Source organism: Paroedura picta, chromosome 2 (assembly GCF_049243985.1).
Source record: "Paroedura picta isolate Pp20150507F chromosome 2, Ppicta_v3.0, whole genome shotgun sequence".
Lineage (NCBI taxonomy): Eukaryota > Metazoa > Chordata > Lepidosauria > Squamata > Gekkonidae > Paroedura > Paroedura picta.
Window position 1 is genome coordinate 10,375,158 of NC_135370.1, and position 20,942 is coordinate 10,396,099.

Below are 20,942 nucleotides of genomic sequence, written 5' to 3' on the forward strand. Positions count from 1 at the left end.
AGGCTTGGACACAGAGTGAACAAGTCGGCACTCACCGTTTACCCCCAGCCACAAAACCCTTGTCTTTCGCATGACACCACGACCACCGAGATCAGAAGGGTGCATGACGGGAACGTCGCACAGCCGAAACCTCCTCTCCTAGAGAAGCCCCTACACATGGTACAGCAAGGGTTCTTTGAACAAACACATGCGCTTCAGTCGCAGCAGCATTCTGACTCACCACTCCGCCCCTGCTGTTCAAGAGAGCGACCAGTGCTGCGTGCTTGCGGCATTTAATCTTTGAGACATCTAAATATAAACACAGAGCATGAGGAAGCATGGAGGTGGCCTTGTCCTACAAAACTGGCTGAAAACAAAACGAAATAAAAACATTTCCCAGTTTAGATAAAGGTCAGATGCAGAAAGGGCACACCGTTCTTTAACAAAGGGACCAGGGCTTCCTAGGACAGGCCTCCCCAACTTGTGTGATGCCTTTTCCAGTGTGACAGTTTCCTATGAGATAGGCCAGGCTTAAAAACTAAAACAAAACCCACCCACAGCACGGAAAAATCTGGGTCTTGATACCGGACAGACTTATCAAGGATGCTTGAGGCTGATCCTGCCTTGAGCAGGGGGTAGAACTAGAAGGCCTGGATGGTCCCTTCCCACTCTATGAGTCTAAGACTTTATCCTTCTATCTATTTCTGCAGGTGAGCTGATCGGCTCTCACAGCATTGCCAGGACTCCATTCTGCTTGTTCCTGGCTACAACCAGCCCTCCAGAGCACTGCTCCCCCGGGGACTTTCCAAGCTGAACGGGCAGCATTTCAAAACAACTTTTTAAATAATATTTTTATCCCCTATTCCCCACCAGAAAGCTCAGGGCCTTTCTGCAAAGTGGTCTCACTCAGTATCAACTGTAGCGACCACCACAGAAAAGGCCCCGCTGCCGTGTAAAAAGTGTTTCCAGCCATATCATACCCCACACGTCAGCATGCGTGCCTTTTAGCTGTTGTCCTTGGCAAGGAAATGCTAACACATTGTTCTGAGAGGGATAACGTAAGCAAGCTGTTAGGTCTTGCATTAAACAAATGCCTGGCTGATGGGAAAGTCTTCTGCACTTTGTCTTTGTATTATGTAAAAAAATTACACATAAAAAGTGTTACAACATGTAAAGAAGGGGGGTCCTATTTTTAATTATGGAACTTCATATTTTTCAAGAAGAAGAAGAGTTGGTTCTTATATGCCACTTTTCTCTACCTGAAGGAGTCTCAAAGTAACTTGCAGTCACCTTCCCTTTCCTCTCCCCACAACAGACACCCTGTGAGGGAGAAGAGGCTGAGAGAGCCCTGATATTCCTGCTCAGTCAGAACAGCTTTATCAATGCTGTGGCAAGCTCAAGGTCACCCAGCTGGCTGCATGTGGAGGAGGAACATGGAATCTGACCCAGCTCACCAGATCAGAAGTCCGCACTCCTAACCACTACACCAAGCTGGCTCCCGCCTTGAATAAATCTTTGTTGGTCTTAAAGGAGCTATTGGACTCAATTTCTGTTGTGCTACTTCAAAGACAGAGTTCCTGTGGTTCCATGGGAAGGGACCTGGCGGGGAAGTGCAACTGCCCTTCCTGGATGGGGTGCAGCGTCAAGTAGCATGCTCAGCCAGGAACCTGGGCATGATCTTCGACCACACCCACTCCATGGAGAACAGACACAAGAGTAGCACGGTTAGCATTCTTCCAGGTGTCCTGTTAAATATTTTATTATTACAAATTCCACCAGACTGAAAAGTTAGATGTTCAAAAGCAGTGGTCCCCAACCACCGGGCTGCAGCTCCCTCTCCCCGCCTCCCCCCCCCAGTGAGAAACTTCCCAGGCCGCAAGCAAATCAGCCACCAAAGCGGCCAATTAGCTTGCGGCCCGGCAAGCTTCTTTTTGTGGGTGGGGGGAGAGGGAAGCGTGGCCGCCAGCGCAAATGCGCATGTGCGGCAGGTATGCGCATTTGCGCCATGTGCAGTCACAAACGTGCATGTGTGGCATGGCACAAACGCACATGTGCGGACCTACCGTGCATGCTTGTTTGCCCATGCTTGTTTGCGCATGCGCGACCACCGGATCGCCCTAAAAAAGGTTGCGGACCACTATTCCAAAGGACAATGTTCCTTGTAATGTACAATGAAAAACTTTCATTGCAAAGTGCCCTGAAGGCAGGATATAAATTTAATAAGACTGACTGACTGACTGACTGAGAATACCCAGTTTGTGTGCTGATGATCTACCAGGTAAAACTGGCACTGGAAAAGTGGCAGGCTTTCTAAAAAGGCTTCCAGATGTGCCCTCCACAATTTTATGCTCTATGCTGTTGGGATGAAACTATTAGTTAATGAGGTTTCTTAATATCAAAGCATCATTAGGCCCTGTGGCGAGTCTTATTTTGGTTCCTCACACAAAGTTCCAGTTGTTTGAACCTGGAGTCCTCTGGACAGCAAAAATCCCAGAATGTCTCAGAAATATTTCCTCCCAAAAGAAGTTGTTGCATACATTTGGGGATTAAGGGAATCTGCAAGAAACCGCTAGACATCACATGGAGTGGCCTCACAGCTTCCTGAAATGCCGTCCTCTCCAGGCACTGACTCCGACCTCTCCCTGCATCTGTTGACACCAGGCTGAGGGCCTAACCCAGCCCCCTGTTCCCCCTGGAACAAGGAGAGCCCAAGATAAGGGCAAGGACCAGCACGGTCTCATTCGTTAACGCCAGGGGTAGTCAAACTGCGGCCTTCCAGATGTCCATGGACTACAATTCCCAGGAGCCCCCTGCCAGCAAATGCTGGCAGGGGGCTCCTGGGAATTGTAGTCCATGGACATCTGGAGGGCTGCAGTTTGACTACCCCTGGTTAACGCAGAGGATAACCCACTGGGAAGCTGCCCTTTGAAAGGCCAACCGGACTGGTGCAGAGCCGAGGAACAGCATTTCCCAGCACAGAAGGAGCAGGGTGCAGCTTCCAGCTCAACACAACACAGCTGTCCATCCCCTGTCCGCTCCTCTGCAGAGCCCCCATCGCCTGAATGTCAAGGCAACACCCCCCCCCCAATCCTGCGGTGCCTGGAACAACCAGCCAAAACATCTGCAGCCTCCGCCTCGGTCGATGACTGATTTCAGCGGGATAACAAAGGCACGCTGTTGGGCTGCACCCGTTTTTGGACTCTCTGGCAGAACAAAGAGAGCAACAACAACAACAAAGGCAAATCATCTGACAAACAATAATGGTTTTTAAAAGGAGAGGTTTTTACAAACTGAAGTTCTGCTTTTCCAGAGGGCTGTAAAAATCCAAACCGAAAAAAATCAGCGCAAAAGTTTTCCTGGTGGACGTGTTAAAAAAAACAAAAGCAGCAGCAGCAGCAGCCAGCTCCTCTGCCAGGAGTGCCTGTCCCTGGGGCACAGTGGATGAGGTTAGCCAGGCTCAAGCGACCGGCAGCCAAAGAGGTCCCCAACAAGAAAAGAGGGACCCACTCAAAGGAGGAAGAAGAAGAGTTGGTTCTTATATGCCACTTTTCTCTACCCGAAGGAGTCTCAAAGCGGCTTCCAGTCGCCTTCCCTTTCCTCTCCCCACAACAGAGACCCTGTGAGGGAGGGGAGGCTGAGAGAGCCCTGACATTACTGAAGAAGAAGAAGAGTTGATTCTTATATGCTACTTTTCTCTACCCGAAGGAGTCTCAAAGCGGCTTCCAATTGCCTTCCCTTTCGTCTCCCCACAACAGACACCCTGTGGGGTGGGTGAGGCTGAGAGAGCCCTGATATTACTGCTGGGTCAGAACAACTTTATCAGTGCTGTGGCAAGCCCAAGGTCACCCAGCTGGCTGCATGTGGAGGAGTGGGAAATCGAACTTGGCTTGCCAGATTAAAAATCAACCCTCCTAACCAGTACACCAAGCTGGCTCTTTGGGGAATTAAAGGCTCCCCCCAAAAGTTTGAAATTTTATAATATATGAAAAAAGCATACCGCTGACATAAACCAATACGAAGAAACCATACAAAGATTATAACCAAACAGTAAAAAGTGAAAAATTCAGCCTTTATGAACAACTAACATCAGGAAACCTCCTTGCAGAAGAAAGGTAGGGCACCCCAGAGTATATGGAAACTGTAAGCGAACAATAAATAGAGAATTAACCAGTAAACAACTAACAAAGAATTTTCTTACAGTAAAAAGACATGGCATCATCATTCACCCATTTCGCTGAGCGCTTTCTCAAGGTGCCAGAAACTTCAAGCTTGATCTAGATCAGGGGTTGTCAAACTACGGCCTTCCAGATGCCCATGGACTACAATTCCCATGAGCCCCTGCCAGCATTCGCTGGCAGGGGCTCATGGGAATTGTAGTCCATGGACATCTGGAAGGCCGTAGTTTGACAACCCCTGATCTAGAGTAATAGTCAATAGACCAGTGCCTCTAAAAGGCTCAATATATATGGTTAGAAAGCCTTCAACATCCATGCCTTTGAAATTCAGCCAGGAAAAGCCTCCAGCCAAAAAAAGCTTCTAGCCAGAATGTATTGAACTGCAGCAGCAGCCAGATCTACCTGTCCCTGGGGCACAGTGGATGAAGTTAGCCAGGCTCTGACGACTGGCAGCCAAAGATAGCAAACAGCCCTGTGCTGCGGTCACATCCGACTCTCCAGTGTGCTCTGGATCTCCCCACCTCTACTCTGGACAGAAAGAACCAAGAGGCTCCTCACGGCCCAGGTGGGCGGCCCTGGAGAAACAAGTTCTGTGCAGGTTGAGGAGTCCTAGGTCACTCCCTGGGTCAAGTTCTGTTCCCTTCCATGGAGGAGCCACGGACCTTCCCCCCCCCCTGGGTATGCCAGGAAGGGCCACAAGAGCCAAGCACTGGCCCATCCCTTCCTGCCCACCCACTCACAATCTGCCCAAGTTCACAGAATCAGCATTTCTATCTAATAACTACTGAGCCTCTGCTTAAAAACTTCCAAAGAAGGAGAAGTGTGCACATACAGGAAACCTTCTCCGCAAAATAAACCTTGGTTGGCCTGAAGGTGCCCCTGGACTCAGCCTTGGTTCTGCTGCTTCTTACCAACACGGCTGCCCACCTGAATGCCACTGATCCGTGACTATAATAAACAACGGACAACCCAGTAAATATAAAGCACTTCAGTATGTAGACTTCAACACCACTGACGGTGTCGAAGGCCAGTTCCCAAGACAGGCCCAGGAGAGCTCTGCAAGGAGGGGGAGGGGTCGTCCCCCCCCCACGTACCATGGAACTGTCCTTCTGCAGTCCTTCCACATGGCTGCCCTCTGAAACGATCACAATGGGATGAGTCAGCCAACTTCTGATACGCACCACCTCGGTCATACGGCTAGCCGCTCCAGTGGATCCACGGTCTGAACTGAGCGGGATTCAAGATGTGTCCTGCAGTTGTGGAGTCCTGCGGAGATCTGTCCCTTCCTCCTCACCCCTGTCCCTCGGCCACCCTCCGCAGTTGCACCAAACCTCCAGAGCCCGTCAGTTGTCCCGACCTCTGGCTGGGACTGCAGCAAGGAGGTCCACGGAGACAAGGGTCAGAATGGCCGGCTCCATCAGTGCTGGTTTCCATTAAAGGGAGATGCAGCTCTGCTCATGGCAGGGGGCACAGCCCAGCCCAGCCCAGCCCAGAGGGATGTCTTTCCACATTCATAACCACAAATATATATCCATGAATGAAGCAAGAACATTCACATTTCTCTGCACTCGAGATGCTTACCGGAGACACTCCGTAGCAGAGTTTGGCTGCAAGCATGGAACATCTGTTGGCTTTCTGCAAAATTAACAGCAACAACAGGAAGAACACAGGCCGGAAAGGAGTCCTTGCGATACACAGCCAGGGGTCTCTACGTTAACACTGTTCAATGTTTGCAGGAATTGTCTGTTCATTGTTGTGGGGCGATCAGTAGCTCAAGTCCCACGGCTACGGTGGCGGGGGAGAAATGGGACAGGAAAAAAGTGACCGTGTGGAATCCACTGTGGGGCCGCTCTGTGAGCAATCAGAATTTGTAATTACTCAGGCCCCTGGAAAAGCTCCTCTTCAGTGGAAAGAAAAATAAGGCTTCTTCTACTTGCTCTAAGAACCTCTTGTGGCACAGAGTGTTAAGGCAGCAGAAAAGCAGTCTGAAAGCTCTGCCCATGAGGCTGGGAGTTCGATCCCAGCAGCCGGCTCAAGGTCGACTCAGCCTTCCATCCTTCCGAGGTCGGTAAAATGAGGACCCAGCTTGCTGGGGGGTAAACGGTCATGGCTGGGGAAGGCACTGGCAAACACTGCCATGAAAACACAAGAGGGCATCACCCCAAGGGTGCTTGTACAGGGGATACCTTTACCTTTACCTTTTACTTGCTCTAAATCAGATTATGTCTTGTTTATTTCACGGAGGCCCACAGTTAGGGATTCCCAACTGGTCGATTGGTTCAGACGGAATGGCAGCTCGGTTAAACCAATCATGGTTTAGGAGGAGTCATCAGCCCTGTCTAGTATGACCCCAGCTGGCCCGATCTCCTCCGAGCTCAAAAGCTAAGCAGGGTCAGCCCTGGTGAAAATCTGGAGGACAGATCTCCAGAGATGTCCAGGGCTGCTACGCAGGGGCAGGTTAACCACCCCTGAACCTCTCTTGCCTCGAAAGTCCCACCGGGAGTTGCGACAGGTCAGCTATGACATGACACGATGGTGTCCCCCCCCAAAAAAAAAGTTAGGCCGGATTCATCAAACCAGGAACTGAAAAAAAAGATGTGTGCTTCAGCTCGGCCACCTCAGTGATCACCGAAGCCCACATCGGGCTTCAGTGATCGCCGAGGCGGACGAGCCAATCCGAGCCAAAGCGTACATCCCTAACTGAAACCATGGTTTGAAATGGTTTCTTAACCACATTTGCTATGAACAGCGTTCCCTGACTTTCAAAGGCAGGCAGCCGGATTTCACCACCGTGGCTCGTCTCGAGCACTGCATTCTCCAGTGAAAGAGCAAAAGCAAGGCCGCCAATATTTGACGAGGCAAATCAGAACTTGGAAGTTGACTCCACTAAATGTACGTTCTCAGGACACTGCCCTCTTTCCCATCAGGTTTGTCCCCAACCCACCAAGATCTGGTGGTGGGAAGTGCCATCAACTGACAGCTGATTTAAGAGTCCCCGTGCAGGGTTTTCAGGGCAAGAGACATTCAGAGGTGGTGTGCCACTGCTTGCCTCTGTGTCATGCCGTTAGTGTTCCTTAGAGGTCTCTCATCCAAATACCATTCCTGGCCAACCCTGCACAGCTGCTAAGATAGGGGAAGCCTGGGCTATCCAGGGCTGAATCTGCATGGAGCTTTTATTCCAGCCCCAGGTCGATTCAGTCCCTGCCATCTACACTGAATGCGATTTCCATTTTGATTTTGGGCAATTTAAATTTCTCATCTGCAACATGCATGATTGATCCGGAGTGACCCTACCTTTCCCCCACGATATCCTGGAGTGGATATAATCCTCGATATTTGAAAAATCAGCATGAGTAAAATTGCAGCTCTCTGCTTTTCCCAAACTAGCTTGCTGCCTCGAGCCTCCAATGCTATAGAAAAGCCCTGATTGGCCAGGGCATCAGTTCAAAGGCTTCCTCATTCCCAGGTTTCAAGGCTTCCCTTAAAGGGGAAGCCCTAACTTCTCTCAGCAGAAGCTCCAGAAGCCCTAACTTCTCTCGGCAGAGATTTGCCTCTTGGATTTATTCCCCTTCCTCTGCTGTATCCAGTCCTCTCCACCACCCCCTATTCAAGAAAAGAAAGAGGCTCCTGCTGTGATAGTCTCCCCCCCTCCCCGCTTCTGAGCTTCTCTAATCACGTGCAGAACACTTTTATTTTTCAATTGGGAGGGGGGTTAATAGAGGAAGACCCGAGTTGAAATCGATCTGAATTCAGCAGGATCCACAATGGAATAAACAAAGTAAGTGCATAACCAGCCCATGTCAGGCTCAGCAAGTTACTAAAAGTCCCTCAGAAATTGATGGAACCAACACCGAACTTCACTGTGCGCCAGACTGACGTTGATGGGACTTCAATGCACCCAGCTGTGGCAGGTCTTTAAATCCATGGCAAGACTCCAGATTCAGACGATGGGCCAGCCTAGATGACACAGAAGGAAATCTGCAAAGAGATCTACAAATTCAGGGCAGTTGCAGAAGAGGGCAAGGGAAGCCATGCTGAAGGAAATTACCAAAACCTTGTGGGCGGAGTCTGAAGATGGCAAGGGAGGGACCGTCAAAGGGGCCGTTTTCTCCAGGGAAACTGGTCTGGGAGATCTCCAGTCCCCACCGGGACCTGGCTGGGTGGCCAAGTCCCCCTTGGCCACTAGCAGTAGGGTTGCCAGATTTAGGTTGGAAAACCCCTGGAGGTTTGGGGATGGAGCCTGGGAAGGGAGGGGCCTTCAGTGTACAACACCAGGGAGCCCCTTCCCAAGCATCCAGCTTTTCCAGGGGAACGGATCTATTTAGACTGGAGGTGACCTGTAAATCTGAGGGTTCTCCAGGTTCCACCTGGAGGTTGACATCCTAGAGAAGACACAGCGCTTGACTGGGACTCTTGTTGCCAGGATCCTCGGCCACCAGTGGGGGATGGGGGAATAAGGCTGCCAGCTCCAGGTTGGTAAATTACTGGAGATTTGGGGATGGAATCTGGGGCGGACAAGGACCTCCCTCAGTGGGATACAACGCCATGGAGTCCTCCCTCCCAAACACCCATTTCCTCCAGGGGGCAACTGATCTCTGCACTCTGGAGATGAACTGAAATTCTGGGGGGTCCCCAGGTCCCTAGAGGTTGGCAGCCCTCCCCCTTGCCACTGCTTTCTGCTTTCACAGCCCATCTAGCCCACCCCTAGAATCATAGAATCATAGAGTTATAGAGTTGGAAGGGGCCATACAGGCCATCTAGTCCAACCCCCTGCTCAACGCAGGATCAGCCCAAAGCATCCTAAAGCATCCAAGAAAAGTGTGTATCCAACCTTTGCTTGAAGACTGCCAGTGAGGGGGAGCTCACCACCTCCTTAGGCAGCCTATTCCACTGCTGAACTACTCTGACTGTGAAATTTTTTTTCCTGATATCTAGTTGTACTTGTAGTTTAAACCCATTACTGCGTGTCCTCTCCTCTGCAGCCAACAGAAACAGCATCCTGCCCTCCTCCAAGTGACAACCTTTCAAATACTTAAAGAGGCTATCATGTCCCCTCTCAACCTCCTTTTCTCCAGGCTGAACATTCCCAAGTCCCTCAACCTATCTTCATAGGGCTTGGTCCCTTGGCCCCAGATGACATCCTGGGTCATCTAGTCCAACCCTCCGCACTATGCAGGACACCCACAACGCTATCGCTCACTGTCACCTGCCACCCCCTTGAACCTTCACAGAATCAGCTTCTCTGTCAGATGGCTCTCCAGCCTCTGTTTAAAAATCTCCTAAGAGGGAGAACCCACCACCTCCCGAGGAAGCCTGTTCCACTGAGGAACCGCTCTGTCAGGAACTTCTTCTGGATGTTGAGATGGAATTTCTTTTGCATTAATTTCATCCCATTGGTTCTGATCCATCCCTCTGAGTCCGTCCCCTATTGTTCAGCTTGATGGGAACAAATGCCCTGACTGCCTATTCCCGCTTTTCCGTTAGCACTGTGTACAGGAGAAACCTCTGATCACGCGGGATGTGAAAGTGCATATGGAGGCTGCAGGGTTGCACTGATAACACACCCTTAAGTCTACCATGCTCGGGGGAACCCAGCGTGCCCTGCTCTGCAGACAGCTGCAGCGTTAGCGATTTCTGCTGCCAGCTAATATAAGCCTCTCATAATAAAATGGGAGTGGGAACATTTTTTTACGTCTCGCTTGCACTGATCTAGGAACAGGAAGCATAAGCCTTTAAACCAGATCCGAGTTTTATCCCTCCTAAAAACACAGGACGAAATTTTAAATGAAATACATGTCCACAAATGCACAAGCTCAACCAGCCTAAGCTTTGTAAATCAATACTTCATGACCGGAGCTTTGGTGACTGCAAAATCCCTTTAATGCGAAACAGGATCAGACATTGAAAGGCCAGAACGAGCACATTGTTTGTGTCAGATTGGCAATCATTTCCCTCTCCTAATCACATTCTAATGTTGTAGCGAGGGGCTAACCCAGCAACGGGGCAGGAACATTCTCCGCATCGCAGAAGCGTATTTGCTTCCTGCATTTATACTCCCCCCTGCCCCACCTGCCCAGTGCAGACCTAAAGGTACTAGCCACTTTCTCCCCTTCTCCGTCTTATCCCCACAACAACCCTGCAAGGGAGATGAGGCTGATATAAAAGAACCCCTCAAAGCATTTGCACTTCATGCGCATGCGCATTTCTATGTTGGCTGTTTAGCACAATGGCTTATGTGTGTGCATACTCAAGAAACTACTACAAACACACTCAGACAACTATCCACCCTTTTCCTTAACCAATCATAAGAGAAAAACACTTGGAGCCATTTATTCACACCGTGTGAATCAGCTGTTAGCCGAAGCAGAGAATTACGCTGAAAACTTCAGCTACCATCCAGATAGGATGAAGAAAATCAAGCTTGTTTACTAACTGTTGATTCATTGGTGCTTGAACAAAATCGGGTTAGGGAAACACCTGAATGGTCCCATCCTGTGGCCAGGTGGGAAGGAGTCTTGATGGGACCCAGTCTGCAGTGGAAAGCACTGTCGAGTCACAGCTGACTTCTAGCAGCCCCATACAGCCCAGCCCTGGTGGCTTGCCCCTGGCTGTCTCTGCGTAACAACCTTGGTCGCTGCCCATCCAAGGACCAACCAGGGCTGACCCTGCTTAGCTTCTGAGATCTGGAAGGACCCAGCTAGCCTTGACAAGCCAGGGCAGGGCCTAAGAGATGGGATGGGGGTGGGAAAGGCAGGGCACTTCCACACATGTTAAATAACGCACGTGCAATCCAACAGAATCCAGTCACAACGTGCCCTGGAAGGATGTGCGCTTGAGTGTGTGCAGTCAAGTTGCAGAAAACCTACAACATCCCCACAGGGTTTTCAAGGCAAGAGATGAGCCAAAATGGTTTGCCATTGCCTACCTCTGCAGAGCAATACTTGGCTTTTCTTGATGGTCTCACATCCAACTGATGTTTTCACATCCTCTGTTGCTTTCACATCCTTTTAGATGGAGAGGCCAGGGATGGAACCTGGGACCTTCTGCATGCCAAGCACATGCTCTGTCACTCAATCACAGCCACTGTCCCCATTTTTAACTTTTGAGGATGCCTTCTTAAATTGATAGGGCAACTATGAATTGTTCTTCAGGAATCAGTCTTGGATACACCTTCCCTCTACTGCACATTTGTTTAAAAGAGTGACGTCGACACAAAATCACCACATGCGGACACAAACTCCCCTGCTTGTTGGCCACAGAGTCTAGATGGAACACTCTGGGGGCAGTGGCGCTCTGTATTTTTGGTCCTGGGGGGGAGGGGCAACAGTGGGAGGGCTTCTGGCCACTGGCCTTTGGCCACAGTGTGACCCAGATTGCTGGCCTGGATGGGCCACTGGCCCGATGCAACATGGCTTCTCCTATGGTTTTATTTCTACATGGTACAAATGCTGTGGGACATATTCAAGAGCAGGAATCCCTAACATAGTACCTGTCAGCACAGAGTGTAATTCTGGCATCCCCTTGCTTCTTTTGCCAGAGAAAGGGGAGCTCCTGGCTTCACTCCACTTCATAGAAGGAGAGGATGTTTCAGAAGAACTACGAAGGCATCATCTTCAGCCTGCTCTGAACCATTTCATTGGTTGCCCCCGAGTTCTGCTATTACGGAAGAAAAAGAAAAAGCTCCCTCTCCCCACCTTTTCCCCCCATGCATAACGTTATAAAACTCCATCCTGTCCCCGCTTCTTAATCCTCCCTTTTCTAAGTTGAAGGGTCTCAGGGCCTGCAGCCGTTCCTCCAAGGGAAGGGGCTCCACCAGCTGCACCCACTCAGGTGCCCTCTTCCTCACCTTTTCCATCTGGAAGTACGATGGCCAGAACTGCACCACAATTCGATGCAAATAGCATTGCAATATCGGTCACTTCGTTTTCAGTCCCTTTCCTAAGGCTTCCAAGAATGGAAGGCTCTGCCTTTTTCCACCCTGAGCTGACCTCTTGGATTGGGAATCCACGGAGGGTAGGCCATTGAAGCCCACTTCCAGAATCCCACCCAGCAGGTGGCAGAAGGCTGACCAACCCTAGCATGCCCCTAGTTTCCAGCCACAAAACCCTTCCGCAGGCAAAGCATCCCAAAAAAGGCCTTTGAAATGTTACCAGAGAGTACACAAACACTTTAATCTTCCAACCGCCCTGCAGAGCCCAAGGTCATCCGCGCTGGAGACGCTCGTCCCGTTTGATTGGCTCCACTGCCCTTTCGGCTCAGGAGTACCAGAACACGGCGGCCTGAGCAGAACACAGACTGCTCCGGGAATCTCGTCTCATGTTCCAAAAAAGTCCCCCGGATTTTGCTAGTTTATACTTATTAGGACACAGAAACTTCTGGAACTTTCCCCTAGAATTGGGGAACGACAGGACATGGTTCCAGCCAGCAATCACATCACTTGCAATGGCCCTAGTACAGGGGTAGACAAACTGCGGCCCTCCAGATGTCCATGGACTACAATTCCCATGAGCCCCTGCCAGCAAACGCTGGCAGGGGCTCATGGGAATTGTAGTCCATGGATATCTGGAGGGCCGCAGTTTGACTACCCCCGCCCTAGTAAATTGTGGGTTATTTCATTGGAAATGATCAACTATGTATGTAAGGCCAATAATATAGATGCTGACAGTATCAATGCAAATATATATATAGCAATCTGTTCATATTTAGCATACAAATTCAGCCCATAATGATTAATGATTTTTCTCTCTGTCCTCTGTCAGAGTCTCTCCATCTTTCCCCAACAGCAGTCCTCATTTACCTCCCGTTTGCTCCTCACATACCTGAAGAAGCTTTTATTGTTATAGTAGCCTTGTTATAGTTTTTTGTTTGGCTTTCCCTCAATGATTCTGTCCCCCTAACTAGCAGTTTGTATGTCTTTTACCTCTGTTTTTAAACTCTTCCTAAAGTTTGTTTTAATTATGCATTATCTTGGAGGGGGGTATTTTGTCTGTCTTAAATTGTTCGGCACCTTGGTGGCCCTGTGAGGGCAGAAAAGTAGGGTATACATTTCATAAATAATCACACTTTGAAATCTGGCAGGGCCTGGAGAGGAGTAAACTACAATCCAGACATCAGCCACCAGCTGACTGTTCAGAGCTGTGGGAACACAAATGGTTGAGACCCAACGGCAGAATCATATAGGAAACTGGCCAGAGTGAGGCCCCCCAATCTAGAGTTTGGTCCTTCCTTCTTGCCAAGAATCTGCATTTGCTGGCAGGGGCTCATGGGAATTGTAGTCCATGGACATCTGGAGGGCCGCAGTTTGACTACCAGGGTCCCCAGCATTTTCTGATCCCGAGGGAACCTTCAGAAATTTGACCCAGCGGGGCAGGTGCATTCACAGAATGGCCACCAGAACTCCCCTTTATTCATGCAGCAAAGAACCTGGTGCTATGGAGGCAGCTGCTTCCAAAGCAACATCAAAAAAATCTGTACAGCCAATCTCCAAGGGCCAATCAGAAGTCCTGCTGGACCAAAATACCAGTTGGCCCCATGCACCTTCCAAACATACTTGGCAGGGCCAGGAAAGGTTCCTACAGGCTGGAGATCCCTGGGCCTGGGGGGTCACTAGGGGCTCACAGTGTGCCTCCCTCTGCTGGGTCCAGGCACTGGCTCAAAGGGGGGGGGGGCAAGGGCGAACCTGGAGATGCAGGAGATAGAAAGTTCTGCCCAGGAGGATTCTGGCTTGCTGGTTCCCAGAGACCTTGAACGGGAACCTGCCACTGGGGAAAAGTCAGGGGTCTTTTCCTGGAGTCTTGGGCGCTGGAGGAACCAGGGGCCATTTGTTCTGAGGAGGTCTTCTTCCCAGGAGTAGGCGAGCTTGGGCAAGCAGTCCTCCAGCATCACACCACCCACTGACTAAGCAACCTTTCTCACAGTCTTTGCCCTCCCCGTCATCCTGGCGCACGGCCTGGGTGATGCTCCAGTGGCACCAAGTCCACCCTCAGCTTGCTTGACACTTTGCAAGAACGGACCAGAAATGCCACCTGCAGCTCTGTCCCCAACACTCTTTACAGGCCTGTCCAATCGCTTTACACAGTTAATAAATTCTGCCGTGGCATTTCAAGGGAGCCCAGGGGACAAGGCTGTAATGCTTCCGTGTTAGCAATAAATTGATTCTAGATAATGAAGAGGAGAAAGACGCAAGTGTTTGTCACGGGGACAGTAAAAAAAAATTGCTGGAGAGGAGAAGCTGGCAGCTGAAAAGCCTTTCCAAATCATTTCTTCCTCTTAAATGGAGAACAACTGGGCAAATTTCTCTGGGAGGCCATTAGAAGATACATGTCAACAAAGCATGAGAGGCAGACAGACAGGGTGGGGGGAGAGAGCCGGTTAGAGCCCACCCCTGACCTGGAGACAGGCTACAATGCAGGCTCTCCATCATCTGGTTAAAAAGAGGGCCAAGACTTTGACCTGTCCCACTGCTCTGCTTGGGGCTGATCAATGTGAAGAGAAGATCCCGCGCCCCTGCTTCTTTAATGGTAAACTCAATGGATGTTCTCCGGTGTGGTGGGAGGCTGCAGCCAACTGATGGTGAGATTTTCAAGGCAAGAGAGGAACAAAGGTGGCTTTGCTATTGCCTGCCTCTGCAGAACAACCCAAGACTTCCTTGGGGGTCTCCCATCCAAGTAACAGGCAAGGAGGACCCTGCTTGTTTTTGAGATCGAACAAGAGCAGGCATAGAAGAAGAGCTGGGTTTTTGTACCCCCTTTATTCACTTCCTGAAGGAATGCCAAAGTGGCTGGCAATCGCCTTCCTTTCCTCTCCCCACAACAGACCCTTGTCTGAGGTAGGTGGGGCTGAGAGCTCTGAAAGAACGGTGACCAGCCCAAGGTCACCCACTGACTGCATGTGGAGGAGGAGTGGGGAATCAACCCCTCCCCCAGCTCTCCAGACTAGAGGCCACCGTTCTTTAACCCACACATGAATATAAGGCAGGATTGTCTTCTCAGACTGACACCTGCTCTCCGGTCCAAGGCAGAAAAGGGTTTTCTACATCATGTAGGTAGAGGGCAGGAAGGAGACACACAGGATGGGAGAGCTGGCGGAGGAGGCGTACAAGGCAGGCAGGGAGAGGGGAACAAGTGGGGGACTGGCAGACAAAGGAGATGCATGGGATGGGAAGGCTAGCAGAGGACAGGAGACACGTGGGGTGGGGGGATGGAGTAGATGTGTGGGCCAGGCAGGTGAGAAGGGGCAGGAGGGCTGGTGGAGGAGACACATGGGATGGGCATGTGGAGTAGATGTCTGGGCCAGGCAGGTGAGGCGGCATGGGCCATACAGGTGAGGAGGCATGGGACACAATGTTAGGTAGAGAAGACACACGTGGTCGGCAGGTGGAACAGCTGTATGAGCCAGGCAGGTGACTAGGGGCACAGAGCACGAGGGCTGGTGGATGAGATGTGTGGGGTAGGTGGAGTAGACATGTGGGCTGGGCAAGTGAATAGGGGTACGAGGCACAAGGTTTGGTAGAGGAGACATGCGAGGTGGGTAGGCAGAATAGATGTGTGGACCAGGCAGATGAGGAAGGGCACAGAGCATGAGGGCTGGTGGAGGAGATGGGCAGATGGAGTAGACGTGTAGGCCGGGCAGGTGAGGAGGGGCACGAGGGTCGGTGGAGATGAGCGGGGTGGGCAGGTGGAGTGTCAAGTAATCTAAAAGAGGTTGCCGTCAGATGCTAATTTGGAGTTTCTGTCTACAAACCCCTCCCCCACAAAAAATATGGGGAATGCTACAGAGGAACAAGAGTTCTGACTTCCAAAGAATGCAATTCTGCCATCAGTAAGTGGCTTCAAGCGCAGCCGTTCCGGCTATATTTATCTCGATTGTGATTAGTATGCAAACATCCCATTAACTTCACTAAATGGAATTCTGATCAGAAAGCCAAAATCCTCCACGCTGAGCTCTGCAGGTGGGAGGAGCCGTGGAGCGTGACCTTTCAGGGCGAGAGCTGCCGGTATGCAGGGGAAGGAAGCATCGGGGGCACCTGCAAGATTTCTTTTGACGCCACCTTTCCCCCACGTTGATGAACAATCAGAAACCCCAGAGCAGGGTTTTAAAAAATACATTAAAACACCGACTGACGTGCACACGCAACTGAAGGAGCGTCAGGCAAAACAGGCAAATCTTCCCCAGCTGGCAGACGTTAATGACGGTGGTAAAAAGAGCCATCTGGCTGCATCTGACTCCCGAGAACCAGAAAGGTTAGGGATGAAAGCCATTATAAAAATAGAAGCCTTTTAATGGAGCTCGTATATTGAAAAACATTAAAATATCTGATGGCACACGTGAAATTTCTGGGTAAGTATGACAGTCTTGCCAAGTTGTTAGGACCGGTCCCTAACGTGGTTAGATTGAACTGATCTTCATCAGAGGTAAACTGACAGATGCACACATGGGAATATATGTTTGTACAATATTACAGGGGGGGAAATACCTATTTGGTCTGGTGTAGCAAGTTCCAAGAGAGCCTCTTGTGGCGCAGAGTGGTAAGGCAGCCGTCTGAAAGCTTTGCCCATGAGGTTGGGAGTTCAATCCCAGCAGCCGGCTCAAGGTTGACTCAGCCTTCCATCCTTCCGAGGTCGGTAAAATGAGTACCCAGCTTGCTGGGGGGTAAACGGTAATGACTGGGGAAGGCACTGGCAAACCACCCCGTATTGAGTCTGCCATGAAAACGCTAGAGGGCGTCACCCCAAGGGTCAGACATGACTCAGTGCTTGCACAGGGGATACCTTTTACCTTTTAGCAAGTTCCAATCCTGCCAGGAGTTCTTATTTAGCAGAATGCTGGGGACTCAAGAGTCCAACTGTGTGCTGTTCTGAAGGTCCAAAATGAAGGAAGGAAGGAAGGAAGGAAGGAAGGAAGGAAGGAAGGAAGGAAGGAAGGAAGGAAGGAAGGAAGGAAGGAGGTTGGCAACTCCAGTTCCCCTCCACCTCCCAAACCTCCCCGAATTTCCTACACTCTGGTTGGCAACTATCTCCTTTCCACCCAAGGAGAGATTAGATCCCCTAGATCAAGGGGTAGTCAAACTGCGGCCCTCCAGATGTCCAAGGACTACAATTCCCATGAGCCCCTGCCAGCAAACACTGGCAGGGGCTCATGGGAATTGTAGTCCATGGACATCTGGAGGGCCACAGTTTGGCTACCCCTGCCCTAGATCGTGGGGCATTACACACGTATTCATGTCAGAAACCCACTGCTTTCAAAACAATAAAAGGATGAAAAGCCCTGCCCATTCTGGAGATAGAAGCTCCTGGATATTGAAGGACAAGTTATAAGGCCATGGTGCCACCCTCCAACACAGACATCCCCCTGCACACACACTGGGGATCTTTGCAGCCTGGAGGTCAGCTGTGAATCCAGGTCTCACCAGGAGGCTGGCAATCCTAGTTTAATATCCAAAGTTAGGGCTCACGGCTTTTGGGATATTTAACAGTTTAGGAAACTTTATGGCAGGGGTAATCAATCTGTGGTCCTCCAGATGTCCATGGACTAAAATTCCCATGAGCCCCTGCCAGCGAATGTAGTCCATGGACATCTGGAGGACCACAGGTTGACTACCCCTGCTTTAGGGGAACTCCAATGCCATATGGCCCAATAGATGTTTCCTACATGTACGAAAAGCAGAATAGATTGCCTCCCTCGTTTTCCTGAAATGACACACTGCGTAAGGAATGTAATATTCTCTATTATTTTAATAAAGACGTAGAGTGACATTAGACTCTTGGTCCCCCAAGGCCAGTCTTATCTGCTCAGATAGAGGCTCTCCAGAGTCTCAGGCTGAGGTCTTTCCATCACCAAGTTCCTGACCCTTTTTTAACTGAAGGTGCCAGGGACTGAACCCGGAACCGATCACGTGCCAAACAGATGCTCTACTCCTGAGCCACTATATGCCAATAAAGGTTTTCTGAGTCCCCTTAGCCACAGCACCTCCCAAAACACTCACCTAGCCTCTGCACTGTACTGGGAATCTATACTGGGTCTTTGGCACACCACCAAAACATCATGAAGCCATAACTGCAAAAGCATTCCCACAAGGACTAGTTTAACTTCTGTGGGGGGGGAGGGAAAGTGGCAAACTTCTAATCTGGAGAGCTGTGTTTGATTCCCCACTCTTCTCCATGAAGCCAGCTGGGAGACCTCGAGCTAGTCACAGTTTGCATTTAGTTGTTCTTGCAGAACAGTTCTCTTAGAGCTCTCATACCCATACCTACCTATCATGGTGACTGTTGCTGGGAGAGGAAGGGAAAGATGTTGGCAAGCTGCTTCCGGACTCCTTTAGGCAGAGAAAAACCAGCCCTCCTTCTAAATTGTGCATCTTATTTATATCCTGGGAAGATTTAAGCACATTCCGGAAAGAGACTGTTTCCGCACATCTGCCCTGTTTACCACCATTGCCCAGCGGCCAGCCTCCAATCTACATTTAGCTATTAATTGCTCGGCTGGACCATTTTCGTTTCAGGGCGATACATAATGTGCTAAACCACAAATCAGAGGCTCAGTTAATAAAGCCTGTAATGGGAAGAAAAAACAATTTGCTGCACATAAAGGAAAGCGAACAGTGATCCCAATGGAATTGGGCGAGGCATGCAACCACAGGAAGGGGGGGGGGACCCTTTGTTCCCATGCAGCGGTTCTGATTTGATGCAAAAGGTGACATTTTCAAAAGCTGCACAGAGTCCATAGGAAAGAGCTGTAGAACTACAACAGCTGCAGAATACTGCAAAGAGTGTATGTTTTCCTGCCAAGGGTCTAAGCCAGGGCTAGTCAAACTGCGGCCCTCCAGATGTCCATGGACTACAATTCCCATGAGCCCCTGCCAGCAAATGCTGGCAGGGGCTCATGGGAATTGTAGTCCATGGACATCTGGAGGGCCGCAGTTTGACTAGCCCTGGTCTAAGCCGTAAAGCGTCACTGCTGTTGTGTAATGAGCAACACCTTCGGCACCCCATGATACATCTGTGCCAGCAGGGAGCCAAAGCTCTTTTCACAACAAACAAACAACAGCTATTTTGAGTAATTCTTAGCTCAACGTTTGTCCACGGCAAACCATGAACTTCAGCTGAAATCCCCAGGACCCTTTCTTGGAAGTTGATTTAACTGGAAAGAAACTCGGAAGCAAGGCTAGAAGTTTCCAGTTATCCCCGGGGCTCTCCTGCTCCCTTTTAACTGGCTTCTGTCCCATTCAGCCTAATGCAGGTCTGAAGCCAGTGAGTTCATTTTGCAATCCCAGCATGACAAATGACATAAAACAAGTGTGCAGCTCTAATCCTTCAGCAAATCACAATTATTCCTATAGATTTCTTCTCCTTTCCCAAGATAAGGCTGTTACCCCAGCGTCTCCACCCCTGAGCCATTTGCTTTCCATCGGCCTATCACTTAAGGTTGCCAATTCCGGCTGATCTCCAAACTCAGAGATCAGTTCCCCTGGAAGAAGCGGGTGCTGCAGAAGGGAGATAATCCCCTTCTGAAACCCCTCCCTCCACGAGCTCCACCCTAGAATTTCCAGGGGGTTCCGGACCAGCAAACCCCATTACTAGCTTAAGAAAAGAGCCAGAATTCAGCACCTGAAAGACAAACCAAATTTGTGACAGGGAAGGAGCTTCTGTGAGTCACAGCTCACTTCTTCAGATTCTGGATCAACCTCGGAGAGCTTGAGGTACAAAGCAGGATCCTAGGCAGGACGAAATTGACCAATGCACAGCTAGATCCTTTCTGCTGGATCCAGTCAGTTTAAAGTGAAAATGACCAATAGCAGGAGAAGAAGAAGATAAGAATCGATTCTTATATGCTGCTTTTTTCTACCAGAGGGAGTCTCAAAGCAGCTTCCATTCGCCTTCCCTTTCCTCTCCCCACAACAGACACCCTGTGAGGGAGGTGGTCCTGAGAGAGCCCAAGCAAATGGGGGCACAAGTGGTATTCTCTTCAATCTTGCCTGTCAAGGGAAGAGGAATGCGTCGGGAGAGGAAGATAATGGAGGTGAATCACTGGCTGCGTAGTTGGTGCCGGCAGGAGAGATTTGGTTTCTGGGACCATGGGATAGGCTTTCTTGAGGAAGGCCTACTAGCACCTGATGGACTGCACTTATCGAAACTGGGGAAGAATGTGTTTGGCAGGAACCTGGGGAGATTCATCAGGAGAGCTTTAAACTAAAGCCACTAGGGGAAGGAGACGATCAACATAGGGAGTGTATGGAAGGAAAACTATCGGAGGCAGCCCAACCGGCAAGGCCAGCTCATAGGGAACCAAAAGTAAAAGGATTCAGATGTCTTTATACTAACGCCCGAAGCATGGGCAATAAAAAGGAAGAGCTGGAACTTCTCATGCTGATGGAAAGGTATGATCTAGTAGGCATCACAGAAACTTGGTGGAATGATTCTCATGACTGGAATGTAATGGTGGATGGATATGAACTGTTCAGAAAAAACAGAATAGATCGAAGAGGTGGAGGAGTGGCACTGTATGTGAGGAAAGGGCTTACCTGTCAGGAAATTCTAGTGGAGGAGAGCATATCTACAGTGGAAAGCATCTGGGTGAAAATAAGCGAGGGGAAAACAAACAGTGTGGTGGTTGGTGTCTGCTACCGACCGCCTGACCAACGAGAGGATGTGGATGCTGCACTTTGTGAGCAGCTTGAGAAAATATCCAAACGGCAGGACCTTGTCATCATGGGTGACTTCAATTTCCCAGATGTGTGCTGGGAAACAAACTCTGCGAAGCGTCCTCAGTCATGCAAGTTTCTGACCTGCC

At 50.1% G+C, this 20,942-nt stretch overlaps 1 protein-coding gene across 2 annotated transcripts in view; it reads right to left on the reverse strand.

The window, feature by feature from the left end:
* PLCL1 (phospholipase C like 1 (inactive)) overlaps positions 1 to 20,942 on the reverse strand; it is a 163,018-nt gene that overhangs the window by 135,143 nt on the left and 6,933 nt on the right. The window contains exon 1 of one of the 2 annotated variants that reach the window (XM_077319340.1): positions 5,336 to 5,362. The exons of the other annotated variant lie outside the window; for it this stretch is intronic. Coding sequence (XP_077175455.1) covers positions 5,336 to 5,347 — 12 coding nt within the window. The 5' untranslated portion in view covers positions 5,348 to 5,362. Of the gene's footprint in view, positions 1 to 5,335; positions 5,363 to 20,942 lie in introns of those variants that run through there. 2 annotated transcript variants of the gene reach the window in all.